Source organism: Argopecten irradians, chromosome 5 (genome assembly GCF_041381155.1).
Source record: "Argopecten irradians isolate NY chromosome 5, Ai_NY, whole genome shotgun sequence".
NCBI lineage: Eukaryota > Metazoa > Mollusca > Bivalvia > Pectinida > Pectinidae > Argopecten > Argopecten irradians.
Window position 1 is genome coordinate 13,544,556 of NC_091138.1, and position 22,823 is coordinate 13,567,378.

The 22,823-nt window shown below is 32.1% G+C and overlaps 1 protein-coding gene and 1 long non-coding RNA gene across 7 annotated transcripts; one reads left to right on the plus strand and one right to left on the minus strand.

The window, feature by feature from the left end:
• Positions 1 to 2,879: 2,879 nt before the first annotated feature.
• Positions 2,880 to 18,801, minus strand: LOC138322921 (uncharacterized). 6 transcript variants are annotated; one of them, XM_069267150.1, is made up of 24 exons: positions 18,591 to 18,799; positions 18,234 to 18,366; positions 17,643 to 17,757; positions 17,027 to 17,290; positions 16,593 to 16,698; positions 16,187 to 16,311; positions 15,529 to 15,630; positions 15,114 to 15,237; positions 14,224 to 14,393; positions 13,574 to 13,731; positions 12,912 to 13,108; positions 12,408 to 12,622; positions 11,548 to 11,676; positions 10,443 to 11,090; positions 9,509 to 9,844; positions 8,551 to 8,614; positions 7,926 to 7,997; positions 7,705 to 7,795; positions 7,385 to 7,513; positions 6,760 to 6,891; positions 6,349 to 6,443; positions 5,943 to 6,129; positions 5,404 to 5,477; positions 2,880 to 3,601 (listed from the first exon to the last, which is right to left on the minus strand). In XM_069267150.1, exons 2-24 carry the CDS (start codon positions 18,364 to 18,366, stop codon positions 3,410 to 3,412), a joined length of 3,858 nt encoding a protein of 1,285 aa, XP_069123251.1. In that variant the 5' UTR covers positions 18,591 to 18,799; the 3' UTR covers positions 2,880 to 3,409. The 6 variants fall into 6 exon arrangements, with proteins under 6 accessions (XP_069123251.1, XP_069123252.1, XP_069123250.1 ...); XM_069267151.1 differs by having other exon boundaries at positions 5,943 to 6,126; positions 18,234 to 18,370; XM_069267149.1 differs by having other exon boundaries at positions 18,234 to 18,370; positions 18,591 to 18,798.
• Positions 18,802 to 19,418: 617 nt separating this feature from the next.
• On the plus strand, positions 19,419 to 21,419 carry LOC138322922 (uncharacterized). Its single transcript, XR_011208502.1, has 2 exons — positions 19,419 to 19,529; positions 19,917 to 21,419. It is a non-coding gene; the product is annotated as an uncharacterized lncRNA (long non-coding RNA).
• Positions 21,420 to 22,823: the final 1,404 nt, after the last annotated feature.

A 22,823-nucleotide genomic window follows, 5' to 3' on the forward strand; every position in this document is an offset into this window, starting at 1 on the left:
CAATTATATATCTATAATATCGGTGTATCTACTCGTATATCGATTAAAAATTGAAAGCGACCTACAGTCTAAAAAAATAGTTTGTTTTGCTTAATATCTCAATATTTAGATCTTTTATAATATCAAAAGTAAATTCTTTCTACCACATGTTGAAACGTTTTACGGTATTGTAATAAATGTATCTCGATTTATTCGGTTAGCAACACACAACACAATGTTTGTAATGATCAATCATCGGTGTGTACGTATGTTAAGCATCATATCCTTGATGCTTTAATCAAGGATTTCTTAAATTGTTACGTAAAATTTCATTTTACAGTCACAAACTTTGCAATTCACAATGTATCAAAGATACAGACTACAGGAAAATATTATCTAATTAAAGCGTATTCGTTGCTGAACTCCTCGACAAAAAATCTGAAACTTTTATTTCTGTGCGGATTTTCTTTCATAATTACACGAAGATACCTGCTATTAGAGCATAAATAAGAGTATTTGAAACACCAAATTTCACTCTTTTAGTTATTTATATTCGAGACAAAGTTATTGTACGATTAACTTCACTCAAAAGTAATCATAAAAAAATCTTTGATCGGCTTTTCCTGTGACCGTCGAAGTAAGTGATAGCACATCAGTTAAGGATGTACTCCTCTGAGAAGTCAAAATTTTATTGTATTTAACTTTTTTTCTCATATAGATTTTTGGAAAAAGGAGTTCATACCACGAAAGAAAATGGAAGAAAAAACATATGTCCGTGTGCTCGTTTTTGAGCTATTGTCACTCAAAGATACCAAAATGACAAAATTGTGGATTTTATTGAAATTTAGCCGTTTTGACCACATACACTAGAATTTAAAGCCACAATTACCTAATGAGGTGTTTGATATGTATGGATGTTTGTAGAATTCATTTTCAAGCAGTCTTCATTAAAGATATACCAGTTATGATTAATAAGAGTCATATTTTTTCTCAAAATAACAACATATGCTACCCCTACCTCTTAATTTTGAGCTCCAAAATGCACCACATTTTCAGCCATTTTTGTCAAATTTAACCCTTTATTGAAAAAGTTCTGGTATTAAACTTTTGTCACTAGTTTGCATATCAATAGGGAAAGGGTTGTTCTTTCTAAATCAGGCAGAAAAATGGGGGGTCCGTATGCTTACTTTTTTGCCCCATTTAAATATTTGTTATTTTTCAATATTTTTGACTAAAAAATAAAAGTGCTCAAATTACCATTAAATGTAGAAATAAAGTGACAAAAGTGTATCATTTCACACATTAATGTTCAATATTTTAATTAACATGAACCCAGTGAAGATTTACAGCAAAAATTAACTCGATACAGCTAAAAATGCTGACGCGGTGATGATTTAAGTAAAAACAATTTAAGTAAAAAATGGGAAAACGGTGGCTCTACTCAAAGCCAAAAAAGACACAATTTCAAAATGGCCGCCAAATGGGCCATTTCTTAAAATCGCTGTGTAAAAAAATCTACTAAAAATAGAAATGTAATTTTTTGACAAAATTTGCTACAGACCACATGCTAGAGATATTGATAAATCGTATTTGAAAGTATCATAACATTTTTGATCTATGTCGAAACGAGCTTTTAACGGGACTAAAACCACAGAAGAATACATCCTTAAAGTACAGCTATAAGCCACGGACTATTGTGACGTGACAGGGCTAGAAAATATGCATAATCGGGTGGTCAGAAAATTTTACCTCGATATCGGCGGTTGACAGGTTATTCCGGTCGCGCGCGGCATGGAGAGGTTTCTACACGGTCTAATAAAGCCATTTCCAGCATAAACTGAAATTATCATTTTTGACTGCACAAATCCTTTAAGTGATATTTACCTACAAGGGCAGATAACTCTGTAATATGCCAACACAGAATGCTCTTCAACACACTTTTGCATTTAACAATGACTAACATTGTACCTTTTAGTCTACAGGGTGTTAGCATTCATGAAATGAAATGTGGGACATTTGGGATACAAATAAATCAGTACTGTTAGTATTATACCCTATATAAATATTGCAACTATAGAGCATAATTGACTTGCAACTAGCTTGAGAGATTGGAAAATGTTAAATTTCAATATAATACCAATATAATATACATTGTTTTATTACAATAAAAAATTATTAGATGTAAACATACAACAATGACTCATTAATACCTAATTAACATGCAGTTACAGTATGTATACAGTTGGCAAATGGAAGGGGTGTGTTATGAGTACTAATATTGTTGGAAAGTATACGTCAACGTGCCGACACTTGTTCACAGTGAATAACAAACCAAAGTACTTTGATAAAGTGATAGCAGTTCGACTAGATTCATCATATTAGTTATTTTAACTATATCAACAGATAACATTTTATAATGTTTAAACATTACCTCACTCAACAATCAAGTGTAAACTCATATATCACAGATTAATTTGACAATAATAACTTAACACTGTAACAAATAATACATTTTACAAATAATATAGGAAAACTTAACAGCTAGTAACAGAATAATGCATAAATATTTGTTGACAAGAACGTATTACGTTTTGAGAATTTTTCCACAACAAAAAATAGTATTTTTAAATCATATACTTGAGGCCCAGCATCAATTGCCATCCCATTCTTTGCTGTCAAAAATAATGTATTCACATCAAAGTATACATACATATGGAATTTCAACATTTATAAAAAAAATAGTTAATTTCTATGGGAGAGCTATGTAATTAACTTTTAAATAGAAGTATGTACAGAAATCAACCAGCAAATAGAAGCTGTTGAGATAATTAACTGAACTTTTAAAACTAAAGAAGGATATTTCAGCACAATAATTCAAAAATATCAATTAATTTATATAACAAAATGAGGAAAACTGTTACATAAATCAAAGCACCTGGTGTTGGGGTTACATTTATATATATTTATATACATAATACATTTATATTAAATTATCTCCCCTTGACCAAAGCTCCTTTTCCTACCAATACCTGTACCTTGTATAAAAGAAAATAAGTTTACCTATATTATAGTCATTGAGTCTTATAAACAAAGTAGATATATATCTGGAAAAAGGCTATCTCCTATAGGTATTACCCACTTTACCTATTCATATCAATTTTACAAGCCAGACATACTGGATATTAAAATGATTCTCCAACATGCAGGTCTACTTTTGCTACTGTTAATGTATGTGCTGAAAATATCAGACATGCATTCATCATAAGAAAAATATTCTTGCAGATTAAGATCAATAAGAAACAGGTCAATTTTGATTAATTCCATTTGAATGGCCATAAAAGTAAATCAGTCAAACTTTCACTTATATTTAGTAACAGTATTGCAGTTTGGCACATTCCATAGTCTCGATCAGCACTTGGAAACACTGCTATCACTGTTCAAATAGTGAAGAAACAACGCGAGAAGCTCTGATAGATTTTTTATACATAGTGTTTGTGGCCCCATTGTCTAGATCTGTCAAGGTGTGGGTGATATTGTGTTGTTCCGGATCCTTGAGGTTAGAACAGATTGTAACCGTGCTGACATAAGCAGGTTTTGTTCGAGCCAACTTCTCGGTCTGTGCCTGAAATAACAATTATAATGTATCAAAATCTCTTGAAGTTGTAATAAACTGTAAAAGTTGAATCAGTCTGTAAGTGAAATAGTTTTCTGTCTTTCATGTTGTTTTTTTTTGTGTTTTTTTTTTTATATTTTATTTGTTAGTAAAGCAACTTATTAGATATTTTGTAATTAATTACATAGACCACCTAGAATGACAAAATATACAATCTATACAAATAAGTACCTAGTTCTAGACTTTGAACTTCAATTTTGCAACTACTTTACTGCATTGATGAGTGCATGATTAGGTAGAAACACCTAACAGTAACATATATGGGAAAAATACAGAACAAATGTATGGGATTTCCTGTATATATACCGTATTCAACCCAATAAGCACCCAGGGCGTTTCAAAATTTTATATGATAATGAAAAGATGCTGATTAGACAAAATTATTGCAAATCTATACAGTTTTGGTCTTAATTTATGCCTGGGCAATTGAAATCAAGGCCTCCAAAAGGGTGAGGGGCACTTACAGGGACATGGGCGCTTAATGGGTCGAATAGGATAGGTATATCTTGTTATTTCTGTTGCTTATTCATTTTAGTAATCTTGTTATCATATATTGCACTGACCGACATTAAATGACATGCAATAACTAGAAGATTACATTTATATGAGATAAAATCTATATATAATTTTCAATTTAAGGATAAATCAGACAGTGGATTTTATCCATGTAGTACTGACTGGGCTAACTTAAACATGTGTAAACATACATAGACAGACAGCAGGCTTAAATTTAAATGGGTATTGAGAAATATGTTGCATGTATAGATCTACAAGGTGGTAATGGAAAAGATATCATAAAATCAAGGAAAGAAAGTAAGATTGCTATCTCGAAATTAAAAAAACAGATAGTCTCTAATAGAGCTTTGCTATATATATCATCAGGGGTAATCTGATTCCGTGGCACATAATTTACATCAATCCCTAACAACACAAAATACTCGGCAGATGTACAAATGCAGCTGAAATGCAGGTTCTTGGTTTACTGATAACAAATAGTACACATAGTAAGCATATTAAAATTGCATATTGCAGATACAAGACCTGATATCAAACTAAGAATTAGCATGATAATTGTTAGCCCCCTAGAAAGAAAAAATCATCTGTCATTCAATCAAAACTGTTCAGTTCAATTCTTCTGTTTGTATGTACCGGGTATATGGTTTACACAATCATGTGAAGTCAGACAGTTCACCTTAACACAGTTATAATCTCAGCATTGTGTTGGTTTGATTATTGTCCAGTCAAGTGGTTCACAATTAACCTTAAGTAGCCTTCAAATGGTTTAATATTTATCAGTGCATTACATATATGTACTGAAGCAGCTTTATTTCAGGGTATTTACTTATATCTCTTTAATTTTAAAGACTTGGTTTTATTCCTATTAACAGCAAGGGTCAATTAAGGATGTTCCAGATTTTGGTGGAGAAAATGCAGAGTACCTGGAGAAAAATCATTGACCAGCAGGCAGTACCATGCTTCTATCCCACATAGGATTCAAATTTGTGATCCAGAGGTGGATGGCTTGTGGTAATATGTCGAGACATTTGGATTGCTCAGCCCCAGTTTTAAAGACACTCCCACCTTAATACAATTCCCATCAACATGGTTTGCTAGAAAGCGTTATTATCAAATTCTAATCCTTCTTTCCAGAAGATAATCATTAAAAAATAATTACAAAGTATACTGTTATATACATTCAGTAATTGACCATAATATGTAAAAATGAATTGTGACAGATTTAAATGAACAACCTTTGTAACTGGACTTGGTTGAATGCCTTCCTGATATTTTTCTATACAAATAGATTGGTTGCAGTCTGTTCGATCTGAAACCAAATCAAGCAAATAACTTTGAAAAGCACAAGAACTGCTGTGTATGCAAAAATTAGAGTGTACAATAAGTTCAAGGTATAAATGTCACACATATATGTGACTTAAAAAGTATTGTTAGTCTATTTAAATGTCTGATCCCTTTAAATCTGGCAGCAATTTAAACCTCTGGGCCATTTAAATCCTCAACTCTTTTAAGCTACGATATTGCTCCTTTTAAATCTCTTATCCATTTAAACTTAACTGCAGTGCATTTTGATACAACAGCAGATCCATATTTGGCCATTATTCCTAAGAAATGCTTTCCATGTCTTATATCATAGATATATGAAACGATAATTAAAATTCCATTGCGTTTGTATTTATAATTGATTATGTTAATAAATGATATAGAAAATATGTACTCATTGTTGATATACTGAATTTTTCAAACTATGACATAGGTGTATGGTATAACACACCTCCCAGTTCTCCAAAGTCATTGGACTTTTGAGGTGTGATGATAAAGGAACTTCTACGTGCCTTGAGTCCATGTGTTGGTGGTGGTGGGGATGTTGGAGATTGTAGCTGTATGTTACTTTGTTCTTCTAAGTCCTGATTTAGCTCATCATCAAAATAAAATTCCTCCACATCAGTCTTCTTTCCCTTCTGAAATAAATTTGAGAAAAGTATCTAAATAAGTCATGATAGTTATTGTAGCACTAAGAAGGTCCAACTCAGCAGTAGTTATGTGAAAATTCCCAAGTTTAGCCTGATGGATCCAATTTGACAAAACTTTTGAGATCTTATAGAAGGTATCAAACAACCATTTAAGGGAGAGGTTGCATGTTAGTAAAATTGAGATCAATATAGAGTTGATTAACTCACTTTTTTCGTCATTTCTTTTGCTTTCATCTTGCTTGGACTAGAACCATGCTGTGGGCTATCATTAAACAATGGGCTCCTTATTCTTGCATTTGATGCTATGGAAAAATGAGATCAAATTCATATTATTTCTTTATTAATGGCACCATTGTTCAATTAATATAGTAATGAGTAAACATGTAAATATAATTAAAAGCATGGACATTTCACATCTAACTGAATCTCAATGAATTGTGCATATATCCATTGCCAACCTATATTGAAAATGGTTTATATTGTGTAAACGATTAGACATCTATCTAAATAAATAAACATTACTCAACCCCCTTTCAAACTGTGCATGCTTTGACAGAAGTGATGTAAAAAAAAAAGAAGAAGAAAAGTTTTTAATTTCATTTGATTTTATCAACTTACTGATATTTTCTTTGATATCCAAAGCATGAAATATTTCTTCACTCATAGAGTTCCTCACTTTTATAAGTTCATTTGTTACCCATTTCTCAATAAGTTCAGATGCAACACTGCTGTTGTCACAGAAAGAAGTGCCTAATTAAACCAAAGAAAAAAAGAACTTCATTTTTGTGTACCATGTCAAGCTGATAACCTTCTTTAACTGAAAATTGATCACCCAGGAAGTAAATGTCATCGTTTTTCTTTTTCTTTTAATTGTAATATTTATGATTGAATATTAACAGTAGTTAAAAATATATAAGTGAATGGGAATTTCTCATTCACCCCTCTAAAATTTAAAAATCAAACAGAATTACCATTGAAAAAGGAATAAGTTTCTACTTGGTATAAAAGGATGGCAATGGGTATATAGTAAATTCATGTCAAATACGATTTTCATGCATCCCAATATTGATTAGCATAAACAAATAGTCAATGGTTGTACACCAAATGTTACAGTGACCTACATATATATTTCATGATAATGTAATCGATACATGAACATATGATTGTGGAGCACTTTAGTATAGGGTACAGGTTAACCTTTTGTATGCATATGTAACAGTACATGTGTAACTAATCAGCATACCACTATCGCATGGTGAGACGGTAGTCAGGCTACTGCTGTTCATCACATCATTGTTGACAGATGTAGGTGGTATATAGTTGCTCTTTTTACCTGGGGATGTTTTTCTTGTTTTCGTATTAGAATGGACACCTGTAGATAAGGATACACATGTATATATTTTTAGTTTAGATAATGATGATAGATTTTGTGTCTGGACTTAAACATTGTGAAATCAATTACAATACTGGTATTTATCAAACAATGTTGTCCAATTAATAATCCTATGCAAAAATCGGTCATAGAAATTAACACATTGCATTAAATGATATAGATTTTTTTACCTGAGAAGTTGTGTTGCTCCATGCCATGATTGTTGCAGTTGTTTGGACTGTTAATTTCTCTATCACAGCACCCTTCCAGTGTGTTTAATTTCTATTAAACAATAAATGTTCAATATAAACAACAAGTTTATCTTTAATAATATGAAATTATGAATATAGAAAAGCAAGATCAGTTTATGAAAACTTGATGCTAATGAGTACCTACACATAACTATACTTACTGGGTATATGCAACCATCCCCATCTACACAGTCTTTTATGTTTCCATGTAACACTGCCTGCTTCAATTTATGCTGGAAATCATAATGTACCGCATAAAAAAAGTTGGTAAAAACATCCTCTATACTCTCTATAAATCAATTCTAAATTAAACTATTTCAATTAAAGACATATGTAAGGTTCAGTAGAATATATTTATTATGTCCATATAAAGGATAATTGATCTGCTTATTTCAATTTTTCACTGCGACAAACTTCTTGATGCCCATGAATTAGCTCAATAGAATTTATGATTCATTTGCATACAACCTTGTTATTTCAATCAGTTATAAGGCCAAAAAAAAAGTCTGTTTAGGGTTACATTGGCAGAAAAAATAGGGTCAGTAGTTAAGGAGCATTTTTTTAGTTTTAGTGTCTTTCACTCTAAAACAATGGCCTGCGCCTGAGTCTGAGATCGAAAGTCTGAGATCGAAATCCCGACTTTTAATTTGAAAAGTGGAGAGAAAAAATTAGAGTCTGGGATAAAAAAAAATAGGGTCGGTCGAGTAACCCTAAACAGACATGTTATTTTTTTTGGCCTAAGTATTAAGTTAATTGTTAATGATTCTAACTAAGAAACAATCTTACACTACTTTCTTGATGCTGATATAGGTCAACCAAATTCCGAACACTTCCCTGTTGTTTCATCAACCTGAAAAAATAAGTACTTCACCAATCTAATTAAGGTATTGATTATTAAGAACTTTTCAACAGAAGTAGTTAGTTTGTAATATAGTTGACCTCTGTAAACATTAAAAAAAAAACTTGGTAGCCCTTTATCCAGCATACTACAAACAAATACTTCAGGCTTGCACTATCAAGAAGTACATCATTCAAAGATTTTAGTCTAATTGATGCCTGTGAACTTGAATAAAGGTCAAGATCATTAATTTGAATAAACTTGTCAGCCCTAATCTCAGCATACTGCAGGCTCAGTCTCAGCACTTTGAGCTGGAGGTTTTTCAATGTAAAACCAATTTTCATGATATACTTACCATATGTTTGTTGGGGCTACAAAGATGGGTGTAGGTAGCGAATTTGCATACAAAAATTATGGTAACATATTACTGAAATGAAATTTTCATTTAAGAAGTCAAATTTTTGAAAGAACAGCAGATAGTCAACAAGAAGCAATGGACTCCTGTACTTCAAGGTCATTTTATCACAACGAAGAAAAACTCTAGATCTGATAGATCAAAATGCAAACACTTGGCCATCATACAAGGAATCTACTACAATCTCAAAAGATGATTTTATTACATATTTGCCTTTTTGATATATATATAACAAAAGGCAAATATGTAATAAAATCATACTTTAAGTCATTCTTTAAATAAGTCTTGATAAATATCACCCCATAATAATACCAGGGTTTTTATGCTTTGATTTAACCCTGGTGATTATAGATAAGTAATCTTGTATATTCTAAGTTTATTGGAGTCTATCTGAAGCATATAGTTATAGAAAAAAAATGTTTGAAATGAAACCAGTAAGCAAATTAAAGTAAATGCTAAGCAGTTCAAACACAACTCCAACTAAAACTTACATTCGAGTTTCTCTTTGGATTTCTGGTGTCATTCCCATCCTTTTTCTCTTTCTTGGCATAGTGCTATAATGCTGGTTTTGTGTAACAAGTAATTGTCTGTTTGGTGTGGACTCACTGCCCTCAAAACAGTCCATGTTATATAAAGCATACACACTTCCCGCATTACTGAGCTTTTTCTCTGGTTCCTTCTCTATTGATTCAAATGGTGCTGTACAATGACTGGCAGGCTTAACGCTCACCCCAGTTGGACTCTTGATTTGTTTGATTTGGAGGTAACTAAATCTTGTCGCTAATGGCTTTGCAAGGCTTGAATTTAGTTCTGCATCCTGGCTAGTACTACATTAACAACAGGTAAAAACAGACATTTTTAAGATATGTAAAGTATTCAAAGTTATGCTTCATGTATGTACAAATAATATAACACATGTGACAAGGATGACATTTTTATGTCTTGTGCTATGACCTGACCTTGAAGTTATGAATACAACTTCTGTGTTTACTTTAGTGACCATGCAGATATATATATGTACATGTATACCTAAGTTTACACTACTACATAAGGGTAAAGAGAGATATTTCTAAATAGGAAACGGTGATATAAAGGTCCTGAACATCATTTTCTTAAAATTCAATCCCTGAGTATCTGAATATTTACTAGTAATAGTCATAAAATTGCTCCAATAGCCACTGATCTTCAAAATTTAATAGATAATTGGCCAGAACTTCCAAATTGTTTGTTAGAATTCTGCTTAAATGACCAGATTTTCAGACTAATATATCATTTAAACTGTTATCCCAAGCAACGATATACACTTGTACCCTTGCAACCAGTATAATTAAATTGTTTATTTCAATGCCTTGAAATGCTAGACTGAACAGGTTAGAGTTTCTTTGCAATACATTTGTACTACCATTATTTTGTAATTGAGCTGACCTTGTTTGAGTACTACTACAGGACTCATCACTTTCACTGGATGTTAGGCGGTTGGTGACCTTTCCAGGTGAAACTTCTCTGTACTGTTGCTCAGGATTACATTGTGACTTATACTGTTTATCATATGTCCTTTGGTCATACATTTGTGGTTGATGTTGGTTATGTATATAATCATTCCCTTGTTGATATTGTTGGTCATAACATTGATCAAAATGCTTTCCACCTTTCTGTTGATCAATTTCATCATATCCCTGTTGTTCATATCTTTGTTTTTCCTGCTCCTGACCATAACCATTTTGATGTTGTGTCTCATACAACTGCCCCTTGTGGTATTGCTGATGACGCTGTGGACTATTAGAAGCTAACTTTCCACCTTTCTGTTGATCAATTTCATCATATTCCTGTTGTTCATATCTTTGTTGTTTCTGCTCCTGAATATTCTGATATTGTGTCTCATACAATTGGCACTTGTGGTATTGCCGTTGATGCTGTGGACCATTCGAAGCTACCTCTTTCTGATCACATACCTGTTGGTGTTGTTGATACTTTTGCTGTCGTTGGTTGTAGGCATTCTCTGCTTTTGGAAGAACTTTTACTCTGTAGAAATACTCATGTTTATTCTGCTCCTCTTGTAAATCCCAATGTGTACTGTCAAAGTTAAAATTCAAAGTTAAATTTCTTATCTGACCTCATAAAGCATAAAAGTGTATTCATTTTTTTGAAAATCCATGTTTGGTAATTTGTGACTTTGGTTTTAAAATTTTTGATCTCTGAAGTTTAAATCCATGATATCAGTTTAGTAATCTGTGACTGTGATTTCGTTAAAGAAACTTTCTTCACTAAGTTTTGCTTTTCCATCAAAAAACTAGATTGCTGGGATTACTATTTTTTGTAAAACAAATATTGAATTACCGTAAAACACGTTTTGAATAAGATAAGTAAGGTAATGTTAATATTATTTTGCAGATCATGACAAACTTTCAGGAATTTTCTCGGCAGTCACTTTCATTTTAACCGTTGTGAAAGGATGCTTACCAAATCTTATCTGTATATGTAGGAATGTAATATTGAACATATCTAACATAAGATCAGAAATATCATTTACTTTTTGATATCAAAAGAAACACCATCCTGTGACTTGTACTGGTACTCTTTGTCTGGGGAAACTACTGCATCTGCAGAATGGTATCCACTCCCATGCCTTGTTTTTCTACTGGACTGATTCTGATCGTGTCTATAAATATTACCAAAGTTAACTTGAATGTTTATAAAATAATACCAAAGTTAACATGACTGTCTATAAAATAATACCAAAGTTAACATGAATGTTTATAAAATAATACCAAAGTTAACATGAATGTTTATAAAATAATACCAAAGTTAACATGAATGTTTATAAAATAATACCAAAGTTAATATGTCTATAAAATAATACCAAAGTTAACATGAATGTCTATAAAATAATACCAAAGTTAACAACATGAATGTTTATAAAATAATACCAAAGTTAACATGAATGTTTATGAAATAATACCAAAGTTAACATGAATGTTTATAAAATAATACCAAACTTAATATGGTTATAAAATAATACCCAAGTTTACATGATTGTCTATAACATTAATAATTTCAAAGTCAACATGAAACATGAATGTCCCTAAAATAATACCAAAGTTAACACGAGTGTCTTTAAAATAATACCTAAGTTAACATGAAATCTGCCTTACATCATATTCCCTACCAGCTTAATTAAGTACAAAAACTTGTCAATAAGTTAAATTTAACTCAAGTTACCGAGCATGTCATATTAAGTTATTCAACTGAAACAAAACGAAAATATCCTTCACCTGTTGTCTGTGCATTTTTTTAATGCAATGCTATTATGGCATTTCCCTTTCTTCATTTTTTATTCAATACTATAGATCATTCTATGTGTACAATTTCAATAAGAAATATTCATTTTACCGATTAACTTTATGCACTTCCGGTTGTTTTTTTGGCCGTTGAGGTTTCTGACCCGATTTAGGTGAGTGTTCTTTAGCCTGAACTACTTCATCTCTCCCCTTTTCTCTCAATGACCTTCGTCTGGATTTTGTTGCTTCCTGTTCTGTGATGGCATCTATGTTACCATTGACTGGCTGTTGTTTGGGTAAGAGGTTGGAGATATACTGCTTTACTTTCTGAAAAAGAATAATCTATCTATTGAATGTGTGTTAAAAAATTTACAGCACACATTATTAGTAAATAAAACCAATGCCTTTCATATGAATTGAATGTCTTCATACAAATATAGTTGTTCCTGAAACGAAGACATTCTATATACAACATTTAATTGCCATTGCAACCAAACTTGATTTTTTTAATCAATTTGCAAATCATTGTGCAAATCAGACAAAAGCATTGAACACTATACCAATAAACACTTCAACAAAAAGGCAAACAAAAATTATATGCATATTGTTTTTGTACCTCTGTTGACAATCCCAAGATATCTCGAACATGACTGAAACTCAGCTGACGATGTTGAGGATCAAGCTGTAAACCATATTCCATAAGAATTAGATATAACTGAGGTGTCCTGCCTGAACATGGTGGTAGTTGTTCTCCATTGTTAAATATCTTGTGCCTTATCGCTGATGAATCACATCTTCCCCAAGGAACCGTATCTGAAATGACATTAAGATTTAAATAACTTAAAAAATACTTACCGGGTAAATAAAGTTAAAAATGCTCTTTAGTAAAATAACCATGATATTATAAGGAAATGAAGCAAAGTACATAGTGAGCAGACCATGTAAGCAAGAACCCTCAACTTTCTCTATCTGTCAAACTGAAGAAGCACAATATGTCTTTGCCTATCAATTTAATTTCAAAGTACCAACAATCTTGACTTTGATTTTAGGATTCCTTCATTTCTGTTAAACAATCCAACATAAGGAATATATGAGGTTTCAGTTTTAAAATATGAGATATAAGCAGAGCAGATTGAAAGAAACTGACATCATGTTGACAGTGTATGCCCACAGCATGCAACTTTGATGAAAGACAACTTAAAGTTTTGACATATTCAAATCAAGAACCGATACCTGTAGTCAGATATGAGAAAAAAAAATATAGCAGGCAATTCTTACTTTCAAAACACTCCCACATGATAGCACAAAAGCTGTACATGTCTGAAGCTTCCGAGGGACAAGAGTCACTAATGATCTCAGGAGACATCCAGTTGTAAGCTGCGTTCTGGTATTTGTTGTTGGAAACTAGGGATCTTTTTCCGACTTCACTTTTTCTCCTAGTAAAAGATTTTTTTTTTTTAAAACAAAAAAAAAACAGTGCAGTTCATTATGTACACTGTATTTAGTATATAAAGATTGAAGAACTACAATATAAATGACCATGCACATTAAATGTTACATACAGTATTAATTTTGACTACTCTTAAATTAAAAAAAGTGTCAACCCATTCAAACAGACGCTGCTTCACTAATTTAACTAATAATTGGCAATACTTAAATTGATATTTCACAAGGAGTAATTTCACAAACAGAAAATATAAAAGTATAATCAAGATGTAAAGTAGGACATGAGGTAGAATGCAAGTTAATACCACAAACATCATACATGCCTGTACATAACTTTCCTATCCATTCAAAATCCAATTCATCAGATCCATTGCTTCATTCAGCAGCTTTATCATGGTGCCAAAGTTATTTGCAAAGTTACATTATGAATGGTACATGTAGTATACATGATGTACTTATTAATTGAAATAAAAATTGGATACCTTTCAATGGCATATTCCAGATTCCCAATTTTAGCTGTGTGCTGTGAAACAAGGAAAACAGCATGTGATGTGATATAGCAATGCAGTAAATCCTGGTCATGAAGAAATATGATACCATTGCATATCTGTACCAATATTTCATGTATGTGGTTTGTTGACATCCTGTCACACTGAAAAATTATAAACAGAATTTTTCAAAATCTTTCAATATCTTAATTTTAATTTACTTATTTATTTATTTATTTTTTTGCAAACACTCTTCTTTTTAAAAATTAAAGAGATAAAGTTAGAGGATTTTATGAAAATTTATTTCATATCTTACAAAATAAAGAGCACTATTTCATAAGAAGTCCATAAAAGCAAATGGAAAAACACCAAGTTGATTTGTGATCTGCTAGCAATGTCTTCATTATTTAATCCATTGAAAATAATAATTAAAGGCCCACTACCTTTCCGAAACGGCTTTTAATTTTTTAAATGGGAATGTAAAACAAGATCGATAATTTTGTAGAGTCGCAAAAATTATTAACTAACCGTTAATACTACATATTCATCACCTTCTGAACGATTTGATTAAAATAAATAAAATGTTTATTTTCATAATGTGGGTCGTATTATGTTCCCGGCGTCGTCCTAAATACCGCGCGGCAGTTGACTATCACTGCGCCAGATGGCAAAACAGCAAATTTACTCTCCATTGTTTTCATATATTACACAGGAAATCTTGCATGTGTTTGGTGTCGTTACCTTATTTCAGGTCATCGGTATGCATTTTCTGATGTTATTAATGTTTTTTAAGAAACCTTTATATTTTGCTCCGTAAAGGTAATGGGCCTTTAAGGAAATATTAATGCATTAACATTGAAATTAAAGATATAGTTTGTTGATACCTTTTCATGCAGATGATAGTAAAGTGATCCCAAGGCAACATTCTCATAGAGCAGAACCAATCCATCAAGGTTGTTTGTCTGACAAACCCCCATCAACAGCAAAATATTTGGATGCCGCAACTTTCTGAAAGATGTATGGTGTTAATTGAAAAAGTTGAATTACCGGTAAAGGGAAAAAGCTGAGATGGCTAAAAACAAATTAGTTTAATCTGACCCAAGGTATATAGAAATATGCTTGAATATACTTTTATCTTCAATTTTTACTTAATTCTTGACTTTCAATATATCAAACCTTATGGTTTTCAATAGATCAAATAAGCAAAAATAGCATGTCAAAATTCTCGTCCAGTGATGTCACTTATAACTTTAATATTCAGCTATATATATTGGAGTAATGATAGTGTCACTATACTACCCCACAAACTCTGCCTCTGTAATGAGTAAGTCCACTTCCCCTCCTGCTTCAGCTTCACGGTGTAACCTTTTGGCTGTTACCTTAGTAGACTGCCACAACATACTAAAACAGAAGAGACATACTTCTAAAATTTTCTGTTTTTAATAAAGCACTGGCTTGGCAATATTAATGTAAGCTTAAACCTACATCAGGAAAGGGCAAAAATATAAAATGATATTGAACAGTATTCAAACCTCTGTAAAAAGACCATACCTTAACCAGGGGCAAGGCAAAATTGACTTCTATAGCCAAGTGGTCTTCATAAGCCAGTGGTTTTTATACAATACACAGAGGTGGTTGAAAGGCAAGTTTAACCGTATAACACTGTATTTTAACATGAAATGTCTATTGTGTTATATCCTTGTAAACATCTTTTCAACAGAAATGGAATGTACAATATAAGTACAGATCAACATTATTGCTAACACACACAAAAAGCAAAATAAAAACATCCATTTATTTGTCATAATACAACTAACAAAATGAAAATCCTACATAAAGTAGTTAATGATAAGTGAATGATAGCAGAAAGATACTGAGTCATATACCTGTCTATTATAAAACAACAATATAAGTACAGGTAAAGAAATGAGGTGTGTGAAGAAGAATTAAATTATACCTTTCCATTACCATGAAAGCCCCATTTTCAAAAGTTGTTCCATCACTGCTGTGTTTAAGACAACTCTCTGATATCAATGGGATACTTGTCATAAAACCACTACTGAAGTCACCATCTAAATACACCTAAAAAAATCAAATCAAGTTGTAAAATAAACACCCAGTCAGAGTTAAGTACATTATCTTTGAATTTCTTAAAAGGAGTTGACATACAAATGTAACTTCATAAATTTTTAGCATCGCTACTGTTACTAAAGATATTTTGATTTGTATTTAGATATAGACTCCAAAATAATCTTAAAATAATCCATTCCAAACTCTAATTCATCTAGAAAATAACGTAATTACCCCGGTACTTGTTTTCACTAGTCAAATTATCTATGCACTGATTCCTAATCATATGGTACCTTTCCAAATCCCATGCTATGAGAACTCTTCAGTTGGTCAATGTTTGCATCAATTCCACCTTTGATTTTATTCATGATGATATGCATCAATGAATTGTTCTTGTTCCTATATGAAAGGAAAAAAAGGAAACATTGATTTTCAGTCAAAGTACATTATGATAACACATGTGTTATATATTTGTGTTTCTCAAATATATATTTTATTGACCATCAAGTGTGTATCCAGAATTACTTCTTTTTGTTACACTACAAGCGAGTCCCCACATATAACTAATTTAAACACGACACATGATTATTAACCAACAACAGATATTTACTTTTAAACACAACTGCCTTTTTTTGTTATCAAATGACGATCTTCAAATTTCAATTAGAATAATTTTCATGACAATATTAATTATAATTGTTAAATCATTTTGTATAAATTAACTTACACATGAACTTGATTGGACACTTTATTGTCCATTCTTATGTCTCTTCCAGAGGATGTCAATGCAAACAATTTTGTCTTTTCCAGGAATTCAATCATTTTCAGTCTTTTCTTTGGATCTGGTTGACAGAGAGCCCAATCTTTTGTGGTTCGTCCATAGTTATCATGGAATCGCAAATCACCTCCTGCGGCTAACACATCTGATAAAAGTTTGACATTACCAGAGTAGGCAGCCATATGTACAGGGGTGGTTCCATCATTACATCTCCTGTTAATAGGGTAACAAAAAATTTACCATTCTGATTAAATTTTACCACATAGCTTATGAGCTTACCTAATGATCTAATATTAAAATTTTGTTTAAATATTAATATCTACTTAGCATTACTTAATGTGATGAAGTGTGTAACCGTCCATGTATTTGCAAAAGAACTGTACCTGCTGCCCTCCTTACAACCGAGCTCTAAACTGGATATATGGTTACATTTTTTTTTTCTTCCTAGTGCCTGCACACTTATCCTAAGTACATCATTTAGTTGTATTTTTGAGTGTTTTTGTTAATGTGATTTGTATGAAATTTAACTTTTGTATTTTAAAATCATATAATCAATTATTCATACTCATTCGGATTAGCTCCATTGCTCAGTAATAGATCACATGCTGATGGTTCATTTTCAAAGCAAGCAATGAACAAAGGAGACTGTCCATGATCATTTGGGTAATCAATTTGAATACCTGAAAAAAAAAACAATTAAAAAAAACAAATCAAATTTATATCAATATGCTGTATTGAAGCAGAAATTATAATTTACTGGGTGGTTAAATTGATATTATGTCCATCAAAATTAATGGATGTGTACTGGTATATGTAACTTATGATAGCTTTTCACAAAAGTGAATGCCTCTTTAAATATTACATGATACTAGCAAGTCTAAACAGAAAAATAATTAAAAACGCAATGGACATTGATTGGCTGCTTAGTCTAACATTCTTTGTTGATCAGAGGGTTATTTTGGAGTGGGACTTTTATCATTTCCTACATTAGAAAAAAACATTCAATTAAGATATTTTTCTTTGTCAATGGTGGCTTAAGTGCCTTACATTATCCAGTGTAAGATAGGAGTAAGCCTCAGATAACAAATAAGCCAATGATTTTTCGATAAGCCATCAAAAGTGTTTCTATCTGACCAGTCCTTATTTGTTAGATTACCCCTTCCAATAATCTTCTTTAGTTTCTTTCTATTTCCATTTCTTGCAGCGTCATGATATTCAGATCCCAAAGTATCTGATGGTTCCATGCGTCCTAATTGAAAATTTCTTATTTTTGGTGCAGCTGTTGCCATCTTACTGAGGTAAGGGAATAATGCCTTAGGTAATTTGTCATTAAAATATGTCTCAGACTCTGAAATTAAACAAAAATATTCCAGCGTACTTGTATTATTAAACCTCTGTACTTCTAGCTTAATTTGGCGATTGCATTGCCGAAATACTGTTAGAAATGATATTTTGTAAATTTCCGCCAAATCACACTAAAATGAAGTGCCATGGCATATCCTACTGTACTCACCGTTCGTTAAAGTTACATCTGTCACGTTGAATAAAATCACGGTAGAAAAATCAAATCTATTCCAGATTAAATTTCTTACGTAAATGCATGGTTTCTATGTTTATGTTAATTGTCCTCCTGTTGATATTCTATCGATTCACACAAATCAAGCAGACGATGTTTACACTTTCGGAATGAAATTTGGTAAAACATCGGAACGCATCGTGCCTTTTCATTAGTGTATTCATTATTAGACTGGATTGTCTCCCATTGAATAATTTTTGTCCGCTAGGTTTTTAGAAAACGAAAGTTGGTGCGTGTTTATCTTATAAAATAACCCAAATCATTTAACATAACAGAACCTATTCAGTCGTTTAAGTGACCCATATTAAAATTGGTGAAGATGCTGTATGATAACTACAGTTACCACTACTGAATATTAGGCCTACCTCTTCGAAACAAAAATTAAAATGTTTCATATGTAAAAACAACAGCATTAGAAAATTATATCGATGGATTTCGATGAGGTTTCAACACCTTAACAAATGCTAGTTTCTCTACGAAATCTGTGTATGCCTTACAGTGAAGTTTTGCCGTCTGGCGCATTTAAAGTTAACTAAAGCGTGGTATGACGGCGGGAAACCAAATACGACCGGCGTTATGAAAATCATTATTTTTAATTGTAGTATTAACGTTACTTTTGTGACTCTATAAAGTTATCGATATCGTTTTGTATTCCCATTTTAAAAATAAAGAGCCGTTTCGGAAAGTTAGTGGGCCTTAATCTAGACTGAATTACCTGCCTTAATTAGTACCAATTCTCTCCGCTAGGCTGCGCTCATCACTAATATTAGCCTGGAGGCCCTACCCATAATTCCTAGCGGTGGGTTAGGGCCTGGTACACGTCCGATAATGGCGGCCCACATCACCGTAAACAACATGGCGGACGGCAGTAGACAGGTATAGGGATACGATAAAGAAACGTGTTTTCCATGTGTTATATTGGTGACATAGGGAAACTGGCGTGCACATGTTTTCTCCATCATCTATTCTAACAGTACAATGTGTTATTTTAGCATGTCATGTGTGATAATGGTAATTTATGATGGATTTGTAACGCTCTGAAGCATGCTGTCGTTTTATACATTTGACAGTTACCAGTAGGCCAATGGCATGTTCGTAAAGTTAACTTATATGGACGACATAGTGAAACTGGTGGACATATATTTTCTTCATCACTACCTATTTCACCAGTGCAGTGCGTTAATTTAGCATGTCATGTCGGATATATATGTGCAATATATACATTATTTATATCGCTCTATGTGTTTTGTTTACTTTTGACAGTTACCAGTATGGCATGTTCGGAACGTTAACAATTATGACAGAGTCCATTCTCGGCACCCATCGGCTGTCAAGCTATCGCTATACCAACAGTTTCAAGGTTTTGAACAATTCAATTCCCCCATGAAAAAACTAGATCCTTCGAAAGAATTCACCTGGCAGGCCATTCAACGCAAACGTGCTTCGGTTGAAATGTGCTTGTAGTGTGCAGTGTACATGGTCTTGTTAGAATGACCTATAGCTAGGTAACTTTGTGTGATGTTTTGTATTACAATCGATACAAAAGTTCTTGGAAAACTTGTCATTATGTCATCAAATTATCATGTGATATGTACATTGACTCCAATTGATTAAGAATTTCATATGAGATTCTTTTTTTGATCTGTGATAGTTAACACCTGTTGTGGGAGTTACAAAGATGAGACTCTTGGAGAGTTTTTCGTTACAGTTGTACGTTAAATGTGTCAAGAAAGATTTCCTGATGAACATTGTGAGTAACGATGCTGTATGACATACAGTGTGGGTTGTGGAAATACTTAAGATATTTGATTTATTTCAAGAGTTGTGTGTGTTAGCTATAGTTGTTTGTTTGAATGAATCATATGCGATTCTTTTTTGATCTGTGATAGTTAACACCTGTTATGGGAGTTACAAAGATGAGACTCTTGGAGAGTTTTTTGTTACAGTTGTACGTTAAATGTGTCAAGAAAGATTTCCTGATGAACATTGTCAGTAACGATGCTGTATGACATACAGTGTGGGTTGTGGAAATACTTAAGATATTTGATTTATTTCAAGAGTTTTGTGTGGTAGTTGTTTGTTTGAATGAAATTTTAATTTATTATTTAAGAATATTTAAAGATTTTCATATTGTTCTCGAACTTGTTTGTTTGAATGAAATTTAAACTGATTATTTAAAAATATTTAAAGATTTTCATGATGATCTCGTACTTGTTTGTTCGAATGAAATTCAAACTGATTATTTAAAAATATTTAAAGATTTTCATGTTGATATCATTGTCGTGATATTGTTTTAGGCATAATTATGATGTCTTTAATACATATTAATATGGCATTTTTCAGAGTGTGGAAGTTTTTTGTCCAAATAAGATGTGTTCCTGTATGACATATTTGAGTTGTAGATATTCTTTGTAAATTTCACAGTTTTGTGTAACAGGTGATTGTTTGAATGAAATTTAAACCAATAATTTAATATTTTTTAAAGATTTCCTGATGATCTCATTGCATTGTCATGATGTTGGTTTTGGTATAATCATAATGTCTATAATATAGCATATTTCAGAGTGTGGAAGTTGTTTGTTGAAACTGAATATTTAAGTATTTAAAAATTTTCTGATGATCTCATTGTCATGATGATGCTGCTTAAAGCATAAACGCTCATCATTTTTATGTTTTTCAACACATTTAGTGATGACCACGTAGTTTTGTTTTGTAATATTGAAATCTTTGATGTTTTGTCATAATAAATTGAGAACTTGAAAGATATTCAACTCTTTGTCTTCAATATGGTTCCACACATTTGTAGTCTATAATGCTTGATGTTGAATCAATCTGTTGGTTATATAACAGATCATGGAGAACTTAACTCCAAAATTAACTGTATGGAAATTCTATAGACTGACAGAAGAATAATATGAATACATATATTTTAAGGAGCAATACAAAACACCTCTGTAATGCAATCTTTTTTCTTTTTTAAATTTGAAACACTATCTGGAAAAGAGTCTCTAAACCTGTCTCTCAAAGTATCAATAAATCAATACCCTTAACACTTTTGAATTTGGTGTATATCCAGTGGGGCTCATTATCGGCCTTGGACGCTGCTTCAGTTTCTTTGGAGTACATTTCTTTGCATTAACAGCATAGGTATGCAGATTCAGATGTTGAAAACTTGCACATCTTTCAGTAGCTTTGCAATAGCTATGGTCAAATGCCTGCAACAAAAATATAGGTTCTATAATGTCATAATACGTTTTGGGTATGGAAGATTGTGTATAACTTGTCAAAACAGGCCACCATTTAATCCGGATCCCTCTCTATTCCAGCATAATTGTATGGTATTGATTCACTTGAATAATCCTGGCTATTCCAGCTTTATACATTTGTATGCTGATCACAGTGACATTTGATTTAGATAAATTACTCTGTATACTGTATGTGTAACTTCACTCATTATCATGGTCAGCTGACACGTGATAACATTGTATGTCAACATGTATTTCAAAATAATCCTGAATTAAATGTAATTCACAACTTTCTTATAGTAAATCTTTAGCATAAATTTGTAACAGGAGAGGAGAAAATGCCACACCGGGATTCGAACCCGGGACCCTCCAAACACTAGCCAAGTGCTCTACGGACTGATCATGAGCTACCTGGTCACCGTTGATCAACTCAGTCCAATCCCGCTACAAATTATTAGCCTGTGCAATGTATCTCTTGACTGTTATTTTACACAAAAATGATCAAAATTACCAAGTACACTCATTGATAGAACTAAAATAACCCCTGGTGATACATGTTTCTACATGTACGTACACATACATGTACCCGTAGATGTTGATAATAAATTACCTATGACATTTTCCCAAAATCAATGTGTTGTCTTTTGCTTGAGCACTACATAATCAGAAGTACATATAAGAAAATGAAATGGTTACCAGCATGGCATATTATAGATCTGAATTTTATATAAGGGAAAGGGTGATACATTAATGTAATTGTAATGTGTATAATGACAACAGCTAGGTTCCCTTGGAATTGAACCAAGTACCCTCATGGATAGAACCACCAGAACCTCTAATAGTATCATTATACACTTATAAGAAACGATTTGCATAACTTGACTCTGTCATAATTGTTAACGTTCCGAACATGCCATACTGGTAA